At 40.9% G+C, this 20,174-nt stretch overlaps 1 protein-coding gene across 1 annotated transcript in view; it reads left to right on the forward strand.

The window, feature by feature from the left end:
* pigg (phosphatidylinositol glycan anchor biosynthesis class G) overlaps positions 1 to 9,100 on the forward strand; it is a 30,204-nt gene extending 21,104 nt beyond the window's left edge. Inside the window, 3 exon segments of the mRNA XM_034690535.1 lie at positions 2,679 to 2,988; positions 4,943 to 5,106; positions 7,463 to 9,100. Of these exon segments, the coding sequence (XP_034546426.1) occupies positions 2,679 to 2,988; positions 4,943 to 5,106; positions 7,463 to 7,685 (697 nt within the window). The 3' untranslated portion in view covers positions 7,686 to 9,100.
* The last annotated feature ends 11,074 nt before the right edge of the window (positions 9,101 to 20,174 follow it).

Raw genomic sequence — 20,174 nt, forward strand, 5'->3', positions numbered from 1 at the left:
CGGTGTCCATGTGAGTGATTTTTTTGTTTCGTATGTAAACCCTGTGATTGACTGGCGACCTGTGTACCCTGCCTCTTGCCCATTGACAGCTGGAATCACTCAAGTTAGAAAGGGTTAGAGCTGTGTGGATGGATAGATGTTTGTTTCCCCCCTGACTTCTCCAAAACTGATAAGTGTTTTAAGCTTGGGGAAGCTGACAATTCTTATGTCGTGCCTGTCATGTCATGGAAAAGCAATAGTACATTTCTAATGCCTTCCATTTGTCCAATAGTTTTTGAATTGGAACAGAAAAAAAAACATTTCCCCCATGTCACTCCAACGGCTGTCTTCCAGAACTAAACAGAGCCAACCAAAAAACATTACACAGAAACCAAAGCAAGTTTTTAATCACAGGCTTAATGTACTGTTGCATCCTTTGAAGGAAGGATGGATGGGTTGATGGATTGACTAGCAGATGGAAGGAAGGAAGCTCAGTAGATGATGGATGGGTGGATGGATGGATGGATGGATGGATGGATGGATGGATGGATGGATGGATGGATGGATGGATGGATGGATGGATGGATGGATTGAAGGATGGATGGATGGATGGAGGGATTGAAGGATGGATGGAGGGATGGATGGATGGATGGATGGATGGATGGATGGATGGATGGATGGATGGATGGAGGGATGGAAGGATGGATGGATGGATGGATGGATGGATGGATGGATGGATGGATGGATGGATGGATAGGTGGAATGATTTATGACAGATGGATGACAGATGGATGATGGATGGGTGAATGGATGGAAGACTGATCAATGGAACATCAGCTTTTAAGAGTAAAGTTTCAGAAGAGAAGCCATCTTTAAATCACATCCTGTTTTTTTAGTTCCTAGTCACGTGTTAACAGTCGCATTACAGAGCATGGTGCTGTCATTTTAAGCCAAAACAATCCATTCATTATTTCCACCCGATACACAGATTAACAGATTAGCCTGGTAATTTAGTCCAGATTCTTTGCACTTATCCTATTTACATTAAAGAATATCAATAAAATCCCTGCCACACTGTTAGGGGAGCTGTGAATATTAAAGCATGCTGTAAGGAGCAATGTCTCTGCTCCCTTCTTCTGTTGGAACAGGTTTTCATAAACCTCACTTATTAATAATACATGCCTAATACTTGCTCTGCTCCTTCAGGATCAGCTGTTTTTTCTGTTGTGATGTTGCAACTGTGACTGCATCCTGTAGTCCTGTTCCTTTGCATTAGCCTTAAACAAGGAATGTTAACAATGACATTTTGTGGACACAAGGTTTTAAGATTGTGTAAACAGATTTGTTATCACTAGAGACAACCTTAAATAAACCTCAAATATTGTTTTAAATATGATTCAGCATCCCTCAGGTATCTTGTGATGGTCTGACTCCACTAACCCTGACAGAGGAGATCACGCTTTGCGGTCCAACGAAGCTGGTGATCAACCTGATAAATCCACCCAGAGCTGAACAGGGCAGTGTATGCAACATACAAACAATCACAAACATGAACTAGTTTGCTATCAGCTGATTATCATATTTTTCAGACTATGATAATAGTGAAATATGGAGTAATACATAATTCAGACTAAAAACAGCACAGATGCATTTTCAAAATGAAAGAATTGGCTCACATTGATAAAGAAAGCATAGAGTCAATGGCAAATTAAGTCTCACTTTCCCTCTCTATCCATATCTCCTTGATATCAGTAATTCACAATCTGACAATGGTCTTATCAACCTAGGGGATAGACCAAACCACAAATACCAAAGCTTCAACTTACCTGGGAGTCCTGACTTCTCTGCCACAATTTTCCAAAGTTGTTCTATCTGATCACTATCCTTCAGGTCCCCATTAAACCATCTACCCAAACTCTTCATGACTTTTCTGTAATGGATGGAATTTCTCCCTCATCTACATAAAACATCCTCTCTAATATCCTCCCTTGGGTCACTGAAATGCTTCTTGATTTAATAGTTTTAATCTTCATCTGAGTTTAACCTCTCTAGTTACTCCTTTGTACATGGCACTGTCATGATCACCAGTGTCATGTCATCCATTTAGGCCCTAAATGGTGGGAACCGCAGCCCGCCCTGCAGCTGCACCCCACCAACTACCTATTTTGAAGCTCTAATAAATACCTTTAAAACACAAAAAAATAAACACAAACACATAAGTAATTAAAGGAGTGAAATTTTAGAATTGAGTAATAAATATGATGGAACCTCAGGTATGTTAGATCATTGAGAATCCGAATAACTGTGTCCGTAACTTAAGGTTTAGAAATGAGTTGACTGATAATGAGCCACCTATGCTTTAAAACCAACTTGTATTCACCAGTGACTTTACTATACTATTTTTCTGTGTTTTAAGACACCTTGTCCTTAATAAACATCCTTATTTACAATAAAATCTCAGTACACCAGACATTTCATACATCATTCAGGTGAAGATTGTGTACTGTCTTGGGTTGGGGTTTGATTACTGCTATTGATTAATTGAGACAAGGTAGTTTTGGTTCTGTTTATTTCTTATTTCATTTACCCTGTTTGTTGTCACCTTTATTTGAAAATAGCATTTTTGTTTTGTGAAGATAAATCCACACTGGCTCACCACAAATTCAAAAATGACCCTGTGTTTGATCATTCTCTTTCAGGGGAACGGTGGAGGCACGCTTCGTTTACGTCTTTGTTTTGGGCATCCTCTTCTCCGGCACCAAGGACCTGTTGCGTTCCCAGATCATCACAACAGATGCCAAGTTGAAGAGCAGGGGGTTGTGGGAGATTTACAGCGGCTTGGTTTTGTTGGTTTCGTTGTTGTTTCGTGCTCACAACTTGCCAGTCCTCTGCTGCTGCCTGCTGATCCAGACGTTCATGGCTCAGTTTATCTGGAAGAGACTTCACTACGACGCAGCCCAAACCACCATCATGCATTACTGGTTTGGTCAGGCCTTCTTTTACTTTCAGGTAAGCAACATCCATGACATTAGTGATAGAAAGGCTAAATTGAACTCCTTTTTGCATTTACACACATATAACTCTGGTCTCGGACCGCTCTGTGTTGAATGGCTTCTGCAACGCATAAAGACAAAGAGGCCTCAACAGTTTATACAGTTCTGCGTGAAACCAGCTTTTGTTTGAAGGCGGCATGTTTTAATCACGGTTAGGCTTTACTGGGACTCAAAATACTCAAAGGTCTATAATTACATGGCTTAGCACCGTCAGTGAAAATTGTCTTGTTGCATTCAATTCTCAAGCTCATCACCAGTTAATGACCCGAGGGTGGTAATGGTGATTCAATTGTTAGCAGTGTGGAAGTTCAGTGTTGACGACAATCACAGCAGCTTACTAAATATCTGTCCTGGGTGAGGAATTAAATCAAAAGGCAGGTGTCTCATCTGCCTTTGATGAACATGCATTGCTCATAACAACATTAAGTGTTAACAAGAATCAGTGAATATAATTCGACTACGAGTACAGGGTGAAAGTGAAAACATGCTTCCTGTTTAGTTATCTCTCGAGCTTCCTTTGGGAAGAGGTCTCTGTGCTCTGGTGTTGTTTGCATGTATTCAAATCAGCCATGATACTCTCAATTGGGCAAAACTGCTCCCTTTTCGTGCAACAAGTCTCATTGCACATGCAGAAATGTTTCCATCTGATGTTTGTATTAACTGCAGCACAGCATTTATAAGGAAATAGACTTCCTATTTTAATTATGACTAAAATCCCACCTTTGTGTAACCTTAAAACATAGTGTCAGAGAACACACTCTGTAAATAAGACTTTGACGAGACAATCATCATTATGATATACAAATCAGTCTGGGCCTACAGCATGTGTGTGTCATCATATTGTGTGTCAAACAAAACAGGGTTTAGACTGTCTTTACAGACATGGTTCATTTTGTGACTGCATCCGCTCTAGGAATTCCTCCCCAAGTGTTCTGGGTGAAGTGGACCTCAAATGTAAGTGTAGTGTGAAAACGCAAATGTGCAATAAGAAGCTCATTTTGAGTGACACATTTTGATCAATGCATTTAAATTATTCTAAAGTGCTTCATTAAAGTCAGAGTCAAGATAAACTGAACTCCACTACAGCTTCCTGACTAATTGAGTTTTGTTTTTACATCCAAAGACCTGGTGTTTCTGTGATTCTGAATCTGTGTTTTGTGTGGTTGTGCTCGGATATCTGTTATTAAGTTATACGATTCTTTTGATCCAATCGAAGGAGAAGTTGCAGAATGATTTTTCTGTTTACACCCACTTCTGCATTTCAAGGGGCAAGGGCAGCCAGCAGTTGGTGTAATGCCAGTTGTAATTGTTAAATCATGCTGCAAGAGTTTCTGCAAGATAATCCTTATCTGCCAGAGTTGCTGAGGAACCCCAGTGAGTGAGTGAGTGAGTGAGTGAGTGAGTGAGTGAGTGAGTGAGTGAGTGAGTGAGTGAGTGAGTGAGTGAGTGAGTGAGTGAGTGAGTGAGTGAGTGAGTGAGTGAGTGAGTGAGTGAGTGAGTGAGTGAGTGAGTGAGTGGAGTTACTATCACAACAGAGTCCTCATTTGGCCTTACATTCATAGCTTTGAGAATAAATAAAGGTCATCATAATGATTTGAGACTGCACAATTTTGATTTCCACGTGCCACTGTTGTGTGCGCAGAGAAGCCGATGTAAATCAAATATGAGGGATCACCCTCACAGTTTTGAGTATGGTCTAAACAACAAGAGGGGCTGTTCTTTGATCAAGGTTTGATCTGCTGTGAGGTTGCCAGAACACCAGAGTAATGATATTATGAGTTCTTAAGAGCTCCCACATGTTCACAAAGCTTCTCCGACAGATCTCTCTGTCGACTTTTTAGTCTGTTTACTGAGTGAATTATTCTTTAGCCTTGTTGATGCTAATATAAGCTCTCTTTGTGCTCCTGCAGGGTAATTCTAACAACATTGCCACCATCGACATCTCTGTGGGGTTTATAGGATTGGAAAGTTACATAGAAGCCCCTGCCATCTTCTTAACGGCCCTCAACACTTACGCAGGGCCCCTGCTGTGGGCATGTCATCTTGTCTGCTACCTCAGCTCAGAGAGAGAAAGGTAAGTGACGGTTTGATATCCCCTCTATAGACGTGATGTAATCCAACTTGAGGTGTTTGTTCTTGGGGTCAATTTTGCAGTCTCAAGGAAGAACATTAAAAGCTGAAGCTAAAAATGACATGTGGCTCAGGCATCAGTCCTCTACACTGAGCAAAAACTGCAACAATAATGCAAGACTCACTTTCATTAAGACTGGAAGACGGTCTGCTTTTAAACAAACCTTCACGGTAGGTGTTGGTAAAGCTTTCACTGAGGTTTCACTCTTTGAAAAGACAAATGTCCGGTACATTGTTTGGTGTGTTTAAATTAAAAACAACAGTCCACAGAGACCACTGCTGGGCCGTCAACCTTGTTTGTCTGTGCCCTGAAGCTGACAACTGATTAAACTGGACTCCCTCTCTCTCCTCCAGCTGTGACAGTTATTTAACAAACCCTGTCCACGCATGCTGATGGTGAAAAATAAATGGACTGTGTTTATAAACACTCGCAGTGCTTTCTCATTACATGTCACATTCACCGAACCACTCGCTATGTGAAGCACCCATCAGTTTTAGCTTTTCCCAGTTCACATACCGTGGGCCGTTTTAGAGGTCCAGTGTCATTCCAAGGACACTTCTGCATGTGGACTGTGGGACTTGGGATCAAACCCTAACCTTTGTTGGTTGTGAGATGACCAACTCTACCACTGAGCCACAACAACACATTCCTACAGGTGTACAGATGGTGATAAAGCATGTAAGGAGAGAGAAAGTTACCTGGTTCTAAGACTTAAAACATTATTTAGGTAGAAAACTGTCACAGCTACATCCTCCTCATATCTAAGGTACACTCAGAGTGATTGTAACAAAACTCATCAAGCTTGGTTTATAATAATGACAGGTATTACCCACCCAACTGACATGTAACCCGTCATCCTTTTTAGTCCTCCTTTGTCCCCAGAGTACAGCAAGCCCCGGCATATGCCCCGACATAGGTGTTGCATGCCACTCCGTAGCTAGCAAGAAGCCTTTTGAACAAGGGGGGAAACTTTTATACTTCTTGGCATTGATACAGTGACCACCAAAACAAGAGCCCCAAAATATCAAGCACTCATTTTCAATGAGGGTCGCAGAGAAGGATCATTTATTTACTGTGAGACTACAAAACAATAAAAGCCACAAGAGCAATCATTTTTCAGACCTGGCCACAATGACTGCTGTGTAGAAACACTTGTACAAAATACCTTACACAGCTTTGGACTGTGATTTGGTGAAGTGGATCATATTTTAAAGAGGAATTGTTTGTTTGAGGGATAGCTTTGCCACAGGAACCACAGCTGCAAAGTGTTGCTGGATGTGCATGCGCATGTGTTACTGTTTTCCCTGCAGTCTCAAATGAATTATGCCAGTCACAGGGCTGTGCTTGTCCTTGCTCAGCTTCAAGAATACAGCCTCTGTTCAAATACATTATAAACTATTTTATTATCTTTAAATATCTTCAATGAATCCCTCCAGTTGTGCTGTTTTTTAAAGTATTTCTCTTCTTTATTGAAATTTGCCAGTAGTCTGTAAGTAGCCTATATTATTGTGGGTTTATAGCATGGACTGTATAAATAATGGACGTAGTATCCGTGACGTCACCCCTCTGTTTCTGAAGCGCTGTTTTGAAGCCAATCGTCGGCAGAAGCCATATTGGCTCTATATTATAAATGTTGAACTTAACATAACTTCTGTCGAGCTGGTGTGAGGTAAAGAGGCGGGCTTAGAGCCTCCTAGTCAACAGCTACAGTGTTCCTGCCTGTCAGTCAGTCAGCTGTGCCTCTCAGAATGGAAAACTCGTAATCTTAATATCTTCTAAATTGTCGCGTTATGAAAAAATTCACCCCCCGTACAGTGAGAGCCGATCAAGAAATGAGCTATCCAGACTACACTCATCTTTTGTACTAGGCTGTAAACATTTTTATTTCTGCTGTAAAGATCACCTTTTTGAATTGGTGTGTATGTGTTTTCCGGTACTTCTGGAGCCAGCCTCAAGCCGACACCCGAGAAACTGCAGTTTTTAACACTTCCGCATTGGCTTCAATTATCACGGCCGAAGGTTGTTGCTTGGTTTATTGATAATAGTCATGCCAGTTTTGACTCGTGGGCAAATACGTGAGGTAAAAACTTGCTATGAAGGAATCAATGAACAAACTGTAGCCTTACTGATTTAACATCATATCAAAAACATGAACTAGCCTAGAACATCTCGGTTCACCAATAAAGGATTCCTGGTTGCTTTACAGGAAGTCTGCCTCATCCACAGCCTGGAGTTGTCTTCTCTCTCTCAGTCTCTCAGTGTATTCTTATTCTCTGATGAGTCCTTTCTCTTTCTGTAGGAGTCCTGTTGCAGTCGGCCACGGCTGCTACTGCTTAGCACTGCTGAGGTCGGTCCCGACTGCAGCCTACATTGTGCTGATCACAGTTTTGCGGTACCATCTCTTCATATGGAGCGTCTTTTCACCCAAACTCCTGTACGAGTCCATGCACCTACTGCTCACTGCAGGAGTCTGCCTCTTCTTCAACACAATGGACCACAGCCACAGCTCCAGTAGACTGTGAGGAGCCGAACACTCTGCACTCATCCTGATATCAAAGGATTGGATACACTTTTTGTACTGTGTGTGAGGCATTCAGACTGATACACACAACAGTGCGATCACCCGAGTTATGTTCCAAACCTGTTGACATCATGTGATGGATGCTTTTGAAACTGTCCTCGTTTTGCACTCCTTATGTTTCCAAAAAATATATGAGAATGCTCTTCTATATTTTTATGCTGTCTATTTAAATATTTGTTTTTTTTCTGGTGAATAAATGTGAAAGGGTATGAAGAAGCTTTTTGAGAGAGTAACTTTTTAACATGCTTTATATATTACCTCAGGAGCACACAGTGAGCGAGTACTGCTGAACATCTGTGCAGCACTTTATGTTCTGGCTATAAGTGACTGCATTTATGTTACACGGGAGAATAAAACAAGTTTATGTTGAAGAGAATGTAAATCTGTAATCTTTCAGTCTCATGACACATTAAGGAAACACTTACAGATGTTTTTAATCATTCTCTTTGATTAAAGCGAGCTGATGTTAAGCCAAGCAGTAGCTGCAGGCCTTTCTCACAGGAGATATTTTGACATGTCCCAGTAGGAAAGCACAGGTGTTATTAATATAATGAATGAATTCCATTCATTTGCATTAGTTTCATAGTCCTAGTATTGTTCATGATAGCTCACAGTCACACAGTCAGGAATCACTAGGATGCTTGAACAGCAACACGGCATGGCTGATGTTATTTATATTACTTTAGTTGCACGCTTATCTTACTGATGCCGTCCAACTAAATTGAAAAATGCCGCTAGACTCATCAAAGTTAAGTTTTCCTGGTCAACAGGTTTAGAGAAACCAAGACCTTTTTTTAGGCGGGTGGCCCAAAAACATATTTTGTTTGATTCCAGTAGGATTTCTACAAATGTTTGTCAGTCTGGACACACATTTCAAAGTGTCTTTTTTGTCACTTATACAGAGACACAGTTTTTTAACGTCACATCCAGAGTGAGTAGAGTGGCGACACACATCATCTGCTGATACTTCTTCTGGCTTTTAAACAGGTTAGTGTATTATTATGATGATCACTTGCAGATAACTAAGTTGACAGTATGCCCCCGGGATCTAAATTTAAAGAACATTTTGATGTCCCTAAAGTCTAAAAAAAAATAGAACACTCTAAGTCTGAGTCTGTACTTCGCAAGTCCAGGTCAAGGTCTAATCAGGCTGCATAAGGCATAAAGGTGCTGTGGTGTGTGGTTGTCATATTAAGGTGCAGAGGGTTTTAATATGTGAAGTATAATTTCTTCTGAATAAGTCTGACCCCAGGACAGCCATTCACTGTTATCTCAAATCCCAGAAACCCTCACACTATAACTTCTGCTTGCAGTACCAAGCTTGTGTTTGAGATCTGAAATAAAGAGTCAAAAACAGAGAGTTGTGTTTTTATATTCTATGTTGGTCTTTTCAAAGGGGTCAGCGAGGTATTATACAGAGTGCAACAGAGACTGACCACAGATCCTGGATCACAAAGCGTATTATACATCAAGAGGAAGCCTCCTGAGACGAGGTATCCGGTGCTGGAGAAGATTTACTGTGCACCCCGCTCACCCAGGCCAGAACATCAAGGTTAAAAGCTTTCCTTAGAGCAAACAAAACAAGTCCCTGCATCAGCAGACGGTCCATTAGGAGGCCAATGCTTCACATCAGAGTCACATATAGAACACTTATAAGAGTTTAAATGATTATACCGTAATGATTATAATCATTACACTCTCAGAAAAGGGCTGTTATATTGAATTATATGAGGATTACACAGACATTTCCCTCACAATGTACTTTACAATTTGTATGTGCAAGTCATACAGTTTTCAGTTTGGCAATGCACTGCATACAAACAGACTTCTTTAACTCTTCTTGTTCCTTCAGTTTCACCTTCACTGCATGTAAGCTGGCTGGAGTACAGAACCTAAAGGGCTGAACATGTTGCTGCCACTTTATTAAACGCAACTCTGTTTCACTAGACTCACTGTGAAAGTTCATTTTAAAAAGTTTTAACATTCAGAGTGATGGTGGAGACTGAGATAAGCCTCCGCAGATATTCTGAAAGTTATACACTTTTATGTTCTTGTATTTTTTTAATGTGAGTCATAAAATTGTCCCAGCGTCCAGTATGCAGTGCAACAGTATTTTATTGCAGCTGAGCATTAAAAATGTAGGACTAAAGCTTCATTCCAGCTGTTTATTTGTTGGGTTGTGGGTGTCTCTGATGCCAATAAACCGGTGTTGTTGTACTCGAAAGCAGGACTGGAACTTGAGTCCTGCTTTTCAGAACTTGTGACTCAATGTGGACTCAGACTCCAGAGATAGAGAGGGGGACTTATTTACTGATAGTCTGTTGTATTGTTTTGTTAGTTTTTTTTAATATAAGGCTTTAATAATGTATTGAACATGTGTTCATCTGTATTCACATCCATGTGCTGTCTTCTTCAACAGCTCCACGAGATACCTAAATAGGCCTCACAAATCGTGAGTTTTGCTTTCAAAGATTTTATAGTAAATGCAAGCAAGAGCAATGCAACATGTTCAGAGTATAAAAGAACCATCAAGGAGAATATGTGGCTAAGCTCAGACTTTAACAGACATCTGTCAAGGATGCAACACGAAAAGAAAGGGAGAATGCTAACAGATGTTTGGTCAGTCAAATGCTGATTAATAGAGAGTGGGCTGCAGGTATATTTTTTAACATTAAGACAATATTCCTGTCCCAAGAAACTCAAGTACATTGAGCTTTACCCACTGGCAGTTTTTTTGTCTTGTCTGGTGACTGTGGCTTATATTGATTTACTGAGATCACTTTAGCCAGAAAAGCTGTCTGAGTTTTTGCAGTGTGGGGGACTCTTCTCCGGTGACTTGAACACTGGGGACTGGAGACTCGACTTGGACTTGGTGACTCAACTGCAACACTGCAATGAACAGCTGTGACTACTTCAAAGCTCCTTTCTGGTTCTAACATTGCACTTCTTACATCATTGTTACCCTTTGAGATTTGTTCAGGAAGAAGCAGTTGAAAGACGTATTGTTAAAGCTACAGTGTGCAGCTTTTCTCTTTGAGGCAGAAAAGAGATTGTAATTTGTTGCCCCAACACTTCTCTCTAGTCTTGATGAGCTACCTTGAAGCAGCATCTGCCTGAGGCTAAGATAACTGACATCCCCAAAAGGGACACCGAGAGGTAGATGCCAAACTAATAAAAAAAGTATTGCAATGGTTGGTTTAATGCAAGAGGAGCCTCTTGTTTCTCGCCGTGAGGGGCAACCTCAGTGCCAACCATACCCACAGTGAGTGGAGAATGAACTGCCTGAACATCACTGGCAGAGTCCCAGAAACAAGAAGAGTCACTCACAGGTTGGGTGGCATGCTACTTATGGATCACTGCTGGTTTGCATCAGAAACATAACACATTTGGATTCATGGACAGCAGACTCAGCTTTCCTCAAAAACATAATGAACACACACTGTTGACCTATTCTTTCCTTTTTAGTGTGCTTTACATTACTCTGCTTGTTTAAAGGCTTTTCTAAAGGATGTCTTAAACCATCTCAATGGCTTCAGAGTGGCTTATGTAAGTGGCCCCACTCACATAAAATACAATATAACATGTTTTGTTGCAACTTTTTTTTTGTAAATCTAAAGTTTCTATGGCTTTAACCTCATTTTAAGACAAGCAACTCACATTATTCCATTTAAGATACTCAATTTCTGAGAGATAAAAATAAATGCTGCTGAAGAACAGCATTTTAAAAACCTTTCATTCAACAGATCTCAGCACTGTGAGGTCTTTTTGTGATTACACAAAAATTTGCAGACTCTCTCTGAAAACATGGTGTCAACTTAGTTAAACAGGAGTTGTGTCCTGCTCACAAAGAAAAGATATATTTTAACAACTATACTTCTCCTCAATTCTCACCTCTGTATGAAAAGTGACTGCAGCAGCAGAACTTGAAGACGTCTCAAAGCAGCTTCCCATAAATCTGACAGGACATCACTTTCTGTGTGAAATTGTTCCTTTGTGTCCAAATACCTGAGTACAAAAAATTATAGCTTCTTTAGATGTGAAAGTTTTAGCAGGTGTTGGTCACTGATCACAAAACAGAATAGACTTGTTTGAGGTTATTTTATTTATTTGTTTGCAGTATCATCCCTTTACTCGTGTTACACATTGACCCTCAGTTGCCATTTAATCTAAACTTAGTTTCTTAACACAGATGTCAGAAACCAATGAAGAATGTAATTTTTGACCCTTTGGAAAGTAAGATTCAGCAACATTGTAGCATTACTTCTGCCTTTATTAGATGGTTATAATTATTAGAATCCTTTTCATCTATGAGACTTAAAACCACACAAATCCCTTGGCTCTCCTCATAAATAACCGACATCATCATAGAATTACATATTCATCCATCCATAATCTTCAGGGTCATGAGGGACTAGAGCCCATCCAAGCTATCATTGGTTAGAGGCTGGTTACACCCTGGACTGGTCGCGATTCAATCACAGAGCTGACATACAGAGACAAACCACCAGACACGCTCACACTTGCAGGCAATTTAGAGTCACCAATTACCCTAACAAGCATGTCTCTGGACTGTGAGAGGTGGCCAGACTGCCTGGAGAGAAACCTCCATGGATGCACAGGGAGAAAATGCAAACTTCCAGCCAGGGATTCAACAGCTGCAGCCCCATATATATAATTAGCAAATATCACACAAGCTATTTTTTGGTTGCCTTTACCATTTCTTCTCCCCCCTCTTATTCTTGGCCAAACCTGAGCCCTTCTTTCCTGTTATGTCCCCCGGCACAGCTGTGGTTCAGTGTTAGAGTGAGGTCATCTCTCACTCTAAAGGTTGGCCGTTCAGTCCCAGCTCCTTTAGTTTCTTGGGCAAGATACTTGACCCCAAATTACTCCTGGTCACACAGCCAGCGATGTGTGAATGTGTGTGAATGGGGTTAGTTAATACTGATGGGTACTTAACCTAGCAGTCAGAAGACTAGAGGAAATACTGTGTAAGTACAGTCCATTTACCATCTCTAGTGGGGGACCCTGAGGGGTTCACAAGCTGAAAGGGATATGACATTTCTTATTCAGGTTCTGGGTCTGCCACCAGGACCACTTACCAGTTTCACATGTCTTCTAGACTGGGATTCCCAAGAATCAGGAGCTGAGGTCAACAGATAGTAAATCTGAATGAATTTACCTCGCTCATCCCACACATTAGTTTTTGCCTCAGTGACCATTGATGTTGCAGTACTGCTGATAGTAGCGAGAGAATTGAAGAGTTTTTAAGGCTTACTAAACCCAAAAGGCCTCGATCCTTACTTCACCAGCCTCCTAAGCCTGTTGTTGCTGGGTTTCCATCACAACACAGATGACCCTCTGACCAAAACACAGAGTAGCTGCCTGAGCAGTGGAGGCTTTTAACAGGGTAATTCTGATTCCTAGCTCTTCTGGTTCTGACTTTACCTGAAGCTCACTTCATGCTAAAACATAATGATTGGTGGAAATGCCCACACCCACCTAGCAGCTTAAATCCCAAGCAACTCTGACAGAAGAAAGAGTCTTCTATCAAGAGTTTCGTGTCAGAGCTGGTTTTGTGTTTTAACAAATAAACATGTATGTGATCCTTGTTTTTTTTATGTGAAGTGTGAGAACCTATCATATTTGGCAGTCCAACAGAAAAACAGAGCTAATACAGGGATTAGAGCAGCTGCACTAAAAACTGAAGTGCTGGATCTTTCCCAGTGAAACCTTACCTCAGCTGCACCACTTTTCTCTTTTGATGCTTCAGGGGTTGTCTGCTAAGTGGCAAATGGCAGCACGCCAAAGAGGTTATTGCAAGTTTAGATGTAGCTCCCCCTGAAAACACAGCCACCGCAGGAGCTATTGATTGATGCATGAGTCACTCTGGCTGCAGACGCCTGCCAGGATTCCCCTTCTCCATTCACTGAAGCTCCGTCACACTTTCTGTTCCAAGCTACGGAGAGGATCCAGCTCACTAAAACTCTACTCCAATGTTAAGAACCCTCGAAAGAAACACTTACCCTGGGCTAAATACTCCCACTGGCCTGAGAGCAGAGGAGCTGCTTTTCCTGCCTGCTTTGAGCTACATTTTACCTTCTGCTTTGAGATCCTTTCATTTAATAAGACTTAAAATTACACTTAAAAAGCAGAGATTATTCTAACTTGAAATTCTGTAAAGTCTACCTCTAATCAAGATGTGTTGAGAAAACATTACAATATGATTCAACTCCATGCTCTTGGAGGAGTTTCATGTTAAAAAATGATAATAGAGAGGACTCCGAAATTCCCTTTAAGTAAAAATATATTTCCAAAAAATAGTACATATTAGTTGCCATTGAAATGGAACAAAAATATGTATTTATGAGAAGTTTATTTAAATTAAGCATAAAATATAAATACTTAGGCCTAGCGGTCTAAGCACGTGCCCCTTGTACGCAGGCCATAGTCTTCGTCGCAGAGGTCCCAGTCTCGACTCCCGGCCACGACCATTTGCTTCATGTCTTCCACCGCTCTCTGCTCCCCACATTTCCTGTCTCTCATCAGCTGTCTTGTAATCAAAGGTGAAAATGCCTAAAAAAATGTAACTTAAGAATTTATAAATACCAACATTGTGGTCAGTCATTCATTAATCCTGCATGCTGCAATGTCAGATCAGTCATAAATCATGTATCATGAACCCACAGCAGCATTATTGTGATTAAATAACTGAATCCATCAACCAACACTATAGAAGCACGTCAATGAGCTCCGTCTCCGTAGTTATTGAATCACTGGTACTGATCTAAACTCTCACAGCCTCACGTTTACATGTGGTGATCTCAGACCTGCTGTTTTCTTGTGGTTGTATCGTCATCCTTTATATCTCTATGAAGCTGAGCTGCCCAAATCATTTGTTAAAACAGCTCATATATATCATAAAAATAAGCTTATGCCCACACTGGCCAAAGTGGGCCCCCTCCAGGCTGAAGGGCTTATATATACTTAATCCTTCATCCAGTTTACAGATCTCACTGATAAGTAGGCTCAGAGAGTAACGTGTTATTTTTGTGCTGAGCAGTGGATCCAAAATGAGACATCCTACTGTTGTTATATAAAAGAATGTTAAAACACATTTATTCCTTATGTAGTGTATTTTTGTGATTTCAGATGCAAGCCTGGAGTTAATGAGTGGATGTTTTCTCAGTTATCCTTGAAATGAATCTGTTCCAGCTCATCTCTGTTTGACATTATCATAAACTGGCTTTCTCTCCATGTTAAACTGTGAGTCAGCAAGACTAAGACATTTTAAATGTTTGCTGACATGCTGCTCAATAAGATTCTTAATGAATACGGCTAGTACTTGATGACTGCTTCACACATTTTCTCTTAGCTGCTCAGCACCGTCCTCATAGTTCACCCTGGTGTAACACAGTTCCACAGTTTACTCATAAGTGTGAGCAGTGAGTCCAATGCACTACCTGAAGTGGTAAACACACCACAGAGACAGCTCTACTGCTTTAAGGTTTGTAGCCAAAGGAGCCTTTTCATAAGCCGTGCACTCTGTGTAATAAAAGCTCAAAGGCTGTTGCTTCTGCAGGGATCAAATTGATCAGACACTTTAAAGAAAGCACAAAAATAATCAAGTCTCTCCCCAGAAATTGAGTCTAGTCTCTTGGACGGGCAGATTTTTGCTAGAAAGATCGAGTGTCGGCATTTGTGAGCCAATGTAGCTTTTCTAGGCACACATTTTTCTTTTTTCTGGCAGCAGCACACAAAAAATAATGTGTGTATAATGAAAGGCTTTTAGGTATTGATTTAATTTTCCCCAGGCGTGACCAGCAGTGCTGTCCTTGACATGCAGTCACACAGGTATGCAGACGAAGAAGATATAAGTTCACTTAGCATTTGTGTGAGCCCTTCTGCCTGTTTGTGTCTCAGCAGACGGACTGATCTCTCTGTTTGGGTAGAGTTTCAGCATCTAAAAACTTATGAGTTTTATTTAAGAGCTTAGTGCACCACTGGGTCTCAAGCAGCATCTAACATATTTTTGGTCTTGAGGCTTCATCAGCTCAACCTGAGTGTCAGGGCTGGACTGCTATTCAAACATACTGTGCATCTTCCTGTGGGCTGACACACTTTGTGGCCTATATATCTGTTTTTTCTTAACACCAGCACATATGACAGACACAGCAGCAGCTCATTTATGCATTTCTATGACAATACGATCTGGCCCAATCATGTCTGTACGGGGGCCAGCTTCTCCACTCTGTGCTCTCCTCCTCTCACTCTCTGTTGTTTGTATTCATTTGTGTTCTTATGCATGATTTTGCTTGTTCACTTTGTAAACCCTTATTTACCCTTACATGTGTCATTGGTGCTCAGCTCTCAGCACAGAAGTGATTTGAGGGCATCGTCCTGTAGTGAGTGTGTTGTGGGCCCAGCTGCTCAGTTGTGTTTGACCAATTATGGGGAGGCAGTCTGGGCCAACTTTTTTGTTCCAGTCCAGCCCTGGCGACTGTCCACGTACATCATTCATCCATATATCTGCAGTGGAATCTCTTGTGCATACACTCCCAATAATATTACTCAGAGGGAGGAACTTCAAGATGCAAGTCAGCACTTTTCTTCTTTTTGTGACTAGGGCTGAGGCTGTCATTACACTAATGGAGGACAGCTATCCAACCAAGGACCTCATTCATTAAGAAGAACAGAGAAACCATCATGGTAAAGTGATCTACATCAATCAATCAATCAATCAATCAATCAATCAATCAATCAATCAATCAATCAATCAATCAATCAATAAATCAATCAATCAATCAATCAATCAATCAATCAATCAATCAATCAATCAATCAAACAAACAAACAAACAAACAAACAAACAAATAAAACAAACAAACAAACAAACAAACAATCATTAATTTAGATAGCACTAGATCATATCAGAAGTTATTTAAGGACACTTTACAAAGAGAGATTGTACTTTTTGTTCCAACCTTTTCATAAGAGCACAATTAATAGATGTAGTATCTGTGACGTCATCTATTTATTTCTGAAGCACTGCTTTGAAGCCAATCATCGGCAGGTGCAATATTGGAAATGCTGAAAATGTGAGGGAAAGAGACGGGCCTTTAACCTTTTTGCTAACAGCTACAGGATGCCCGCCTGTCAGTCAAGTCAGCCATGCCCTTATTTAGGCAAAACCTGTTATTTTAATATCTTCATAAATAACGAGTTCCAAAAAAATTCACCCAGTGTGTGCCGATAGAGAAATTAGGTACTCAGACCTAAAGCATTTCTGAACCAGGCTGTGAACATGTTTTTTTATGCTGCATAGATCAGCTTTTTTGAATTGGTGTGTATGTGGTTTCCTGTGCTTCTGCAGCTACCCTCAAGTGGACACTTGATGAGATGCAGTTTTTAGCACTTCTGCATGGCCTTCATATTTTAAGACTGGAGGTTGCTGCTTCGGATCATCTAGGGAAAGTCCATGTGATGGCTTAAAAAGAATGCTGATAGGAATAATAAAAGATCACACTAGGTCTACACCCCATGAAGACTGTTGACAGGTTTGCTACAACAGAAAGCAAGCTGAGACCAATGTAGGAAAGATATCTCAAGCATCAGGTCCAGATGATGACTCTCAGGCAGACTGGTCACAGACCATCGAACAGACAAGATTCTGCATCGGATGAGTGATTCGGTTAAAGACAGGGGCACTGAGAAGTCCTCCAGAACTAAACTTTAGGTAACAACACGCTGTAAGTCGGATGAAGCATCAATGGAGGACAGAAGTGGAATGATAGAGGGAAGCTCCAGATTTGTCCTTTTGGTTGTCAGAAAGTTACATCAATCCAAGGCCTTCAAACACATCAGTGAAACGGTTTATGGTAAAGGGAGTGCAGAGTCACTGCATCGACCAGTACTTCTTGAGAAGTTAATCAAGTAAGTCGGCTTAAGTCCAACGTCATATAGAAACCACAGTTCACAGGATAAATCTGAAACTCTGTCACTGAGAAGTAGGAGGAAAGCGCTGTAAGGATGTAGATGGTACCAAGGCCAGCCTGCCAGTCAGAGAGAGGAGATGTGGGCAAAAAGCTAGAATTACATGGCCTTGGCAAATGATGGAAAGAGTGGGTGACAGTTAACAGCGATCTGGTAATGTTGCTTCATGAGCTTAAACGAACAGCATTAAACAAACTGGAGAGGATTGGAGACGTAATTTATGCCTATGAAATTAAGGAATTAGTGAAGGAGAGAAGACAGTTAAGAAAGTAGTGGAGGAAGTTAATGGCAGATGAGAAAGTGCGCCCAATGTACTTGGATTCTTGTAGAGGTTATTCAGAATTATATGGGACAACCATGTGGAGAGTGGGGGGTGTCCTAGTTCCCAATGTCAAAGAGTCCTCAGGTTTAAGTCCCTTTCAGACCATATCCCCCCTGAAAGAACAAGTTAAGATAGTTTTTTTGTTTGGTGGCACAGAGGCTGGAGAACTATCCAGAAAGGATGCAGAGAACACACAGGCACGATGTGGCACCAGACTCAGGTGGTTGAGAAAGAGGAAACAGACTTACATGTGGTATTTTTAGATTTGGCAAATGTGCTTGGTTCAATATTACACTGCCTTATTTGGAGTGCCTTTGATTCTTCAGGATGCCAGGGAGCGATAGTAAACTTGGTAAAAGCATTCTTCCAAGATTTAACAGCATGTGAATGTACTATAGATTACACAAAAGATTGGCAGAGACTAGAAGTAGGCGATGTGGCTGGCTGTACTATTTCCCCACTAGTATTCACAATGGCAAATGAACTAACTGTTACAGCTTCAAAATTAATGGTTGGCAGGAAGAGATGGCAGGGCGGGCTATGCCACCCACCATTCAGGGCCTACAAGAATGACATAACACCGGTGACCACAATAGCGCCATGTACAATAAGATTACTATAGAGTTTAAAAACAAATCTGAAATGAGCTAGGATGAAGAATAAGTAAGAATTTCCACCAATAAGGGAAAAGTTAGTAAAGCGCTTGGGTCGATTGTATAATTGATAACTGAATAAAAGATCAAACAGCTTTAAAAAAGATGTGCAGATGGGATAGAAAGGATAGAGAGCCAAATCAACATGGTATTTTCAGTTTGGGCTATTCCCTGATTTAATAAGGCTACCTTCAGTTTCTAAAATATCAATAGTGGGAAGTCTAGAAAGGTTGGTTATTTTGTATACCAAAAATGGTTCCTTGTTGTCTTAGTATTGTGGGGTTGTTAGGGTATACTCCAGCTACTAATAACAACTTGAACAGACCAAGTGTGCAAAGGTCATGCCAAAGATGTTGTTGTCAAGGAGAAAATACCTGGTGGATAGCCTTTTGGTCCCAAATCCAACAAGAGGGAGGAAATGAAACACACAAGACAGGCAGTAGAGGAAGAAACTGCAACTCTTATACATCCAGAGAAAGTATGTGTATATGTATGTGAAACAAGCACCAACAGTGGTTTAAACTAGGGAAAGTGTAGAAAAGAGGAAGCTTAGCTGGAGGAACCTGTGGAGAGTGGAGGAGATTCAAATTTAATTCCTGATTGATGCTACTTATGATGTGCCGCCATCACCACAGAACCTACAACCTTGGGTAGAGGAAGACATGGCTATTGTGCTCAGAGACAGTAACTTTGAGACACCTTTTGTCTGACTGTAAGTTTGGTTTGTGGAAAGGTTGGCGTACATGGCGACATGATCAGGATTTGAAAAGCTTAGCGGAAAGAAATGAAAGTACGAGACGACAGGTGCACTCAGTAATATAAAGGAGACAGATTGTGAGGCAGGCATGAGGAGGGTCATGATTTGGAGATACAGGTAGATTTTGGAGGTAAATGTGTTGTTCCACAGAAGATAGTCTGCCCTAACCTGAGGCCTGGCATAATGTTATGGTCCAACAGTCATTGTAAAGTCTATTTCATAGACTTACCGTGCCCCAGGAGGACTCAGTGGGGGAGGCACTTGAAAGTAAAAAGCAGACTTGGCAGCAGAGACTGAACAGTGAGGATGGAAAGTTCTGGTTCTTCCAGTAGAAGGAAGATACAGAGGGTTCACAGCCAATCAACTGTCTCATTACTGGGAGAGTTGGGCGTGCTTAGACAGAGTTTGTGAAAGACAGTAAGGGAGATGTCAGATAAAGCAGTTCAAACAAGTCAGTGGATCTGGATGAGAAGAAACAATGTCAGCAGGGGCAAAATAAAAGAGAAAATCTCTCTTCTCTTCTCTCTTCCTTCATTAAAGCAGTACAGGAGGTACAGTGTACAGTCAGACCTGGTTGGTTTGTTATTTTACAGTATTATTCGCCTTTTTTAGAATTCTCATTTGTTGATTTCAGATGATCTATGGTGGTTTCTAGTTTTTACAGGCAAACATGTAACCAGAAAAATCACCATGAAATAGTAACACTCAG

Source organism: Notolabrus celidotus, chromosome 8 (assembly GCF_009762535.1).
Source record: "Notolabrus celidotus isolate fNotCel1 chromosome 8, fNotCel1.pri, whole genome shotgun sequence".
In the NCBI taxonomy this organism is placed as follows: domain Eukaryota; kingdom Metazoa; phylum Chordata; class Actinopteri; order Labriformes; family Labridae; genus Notolabrus; species Notolabrus celidotus.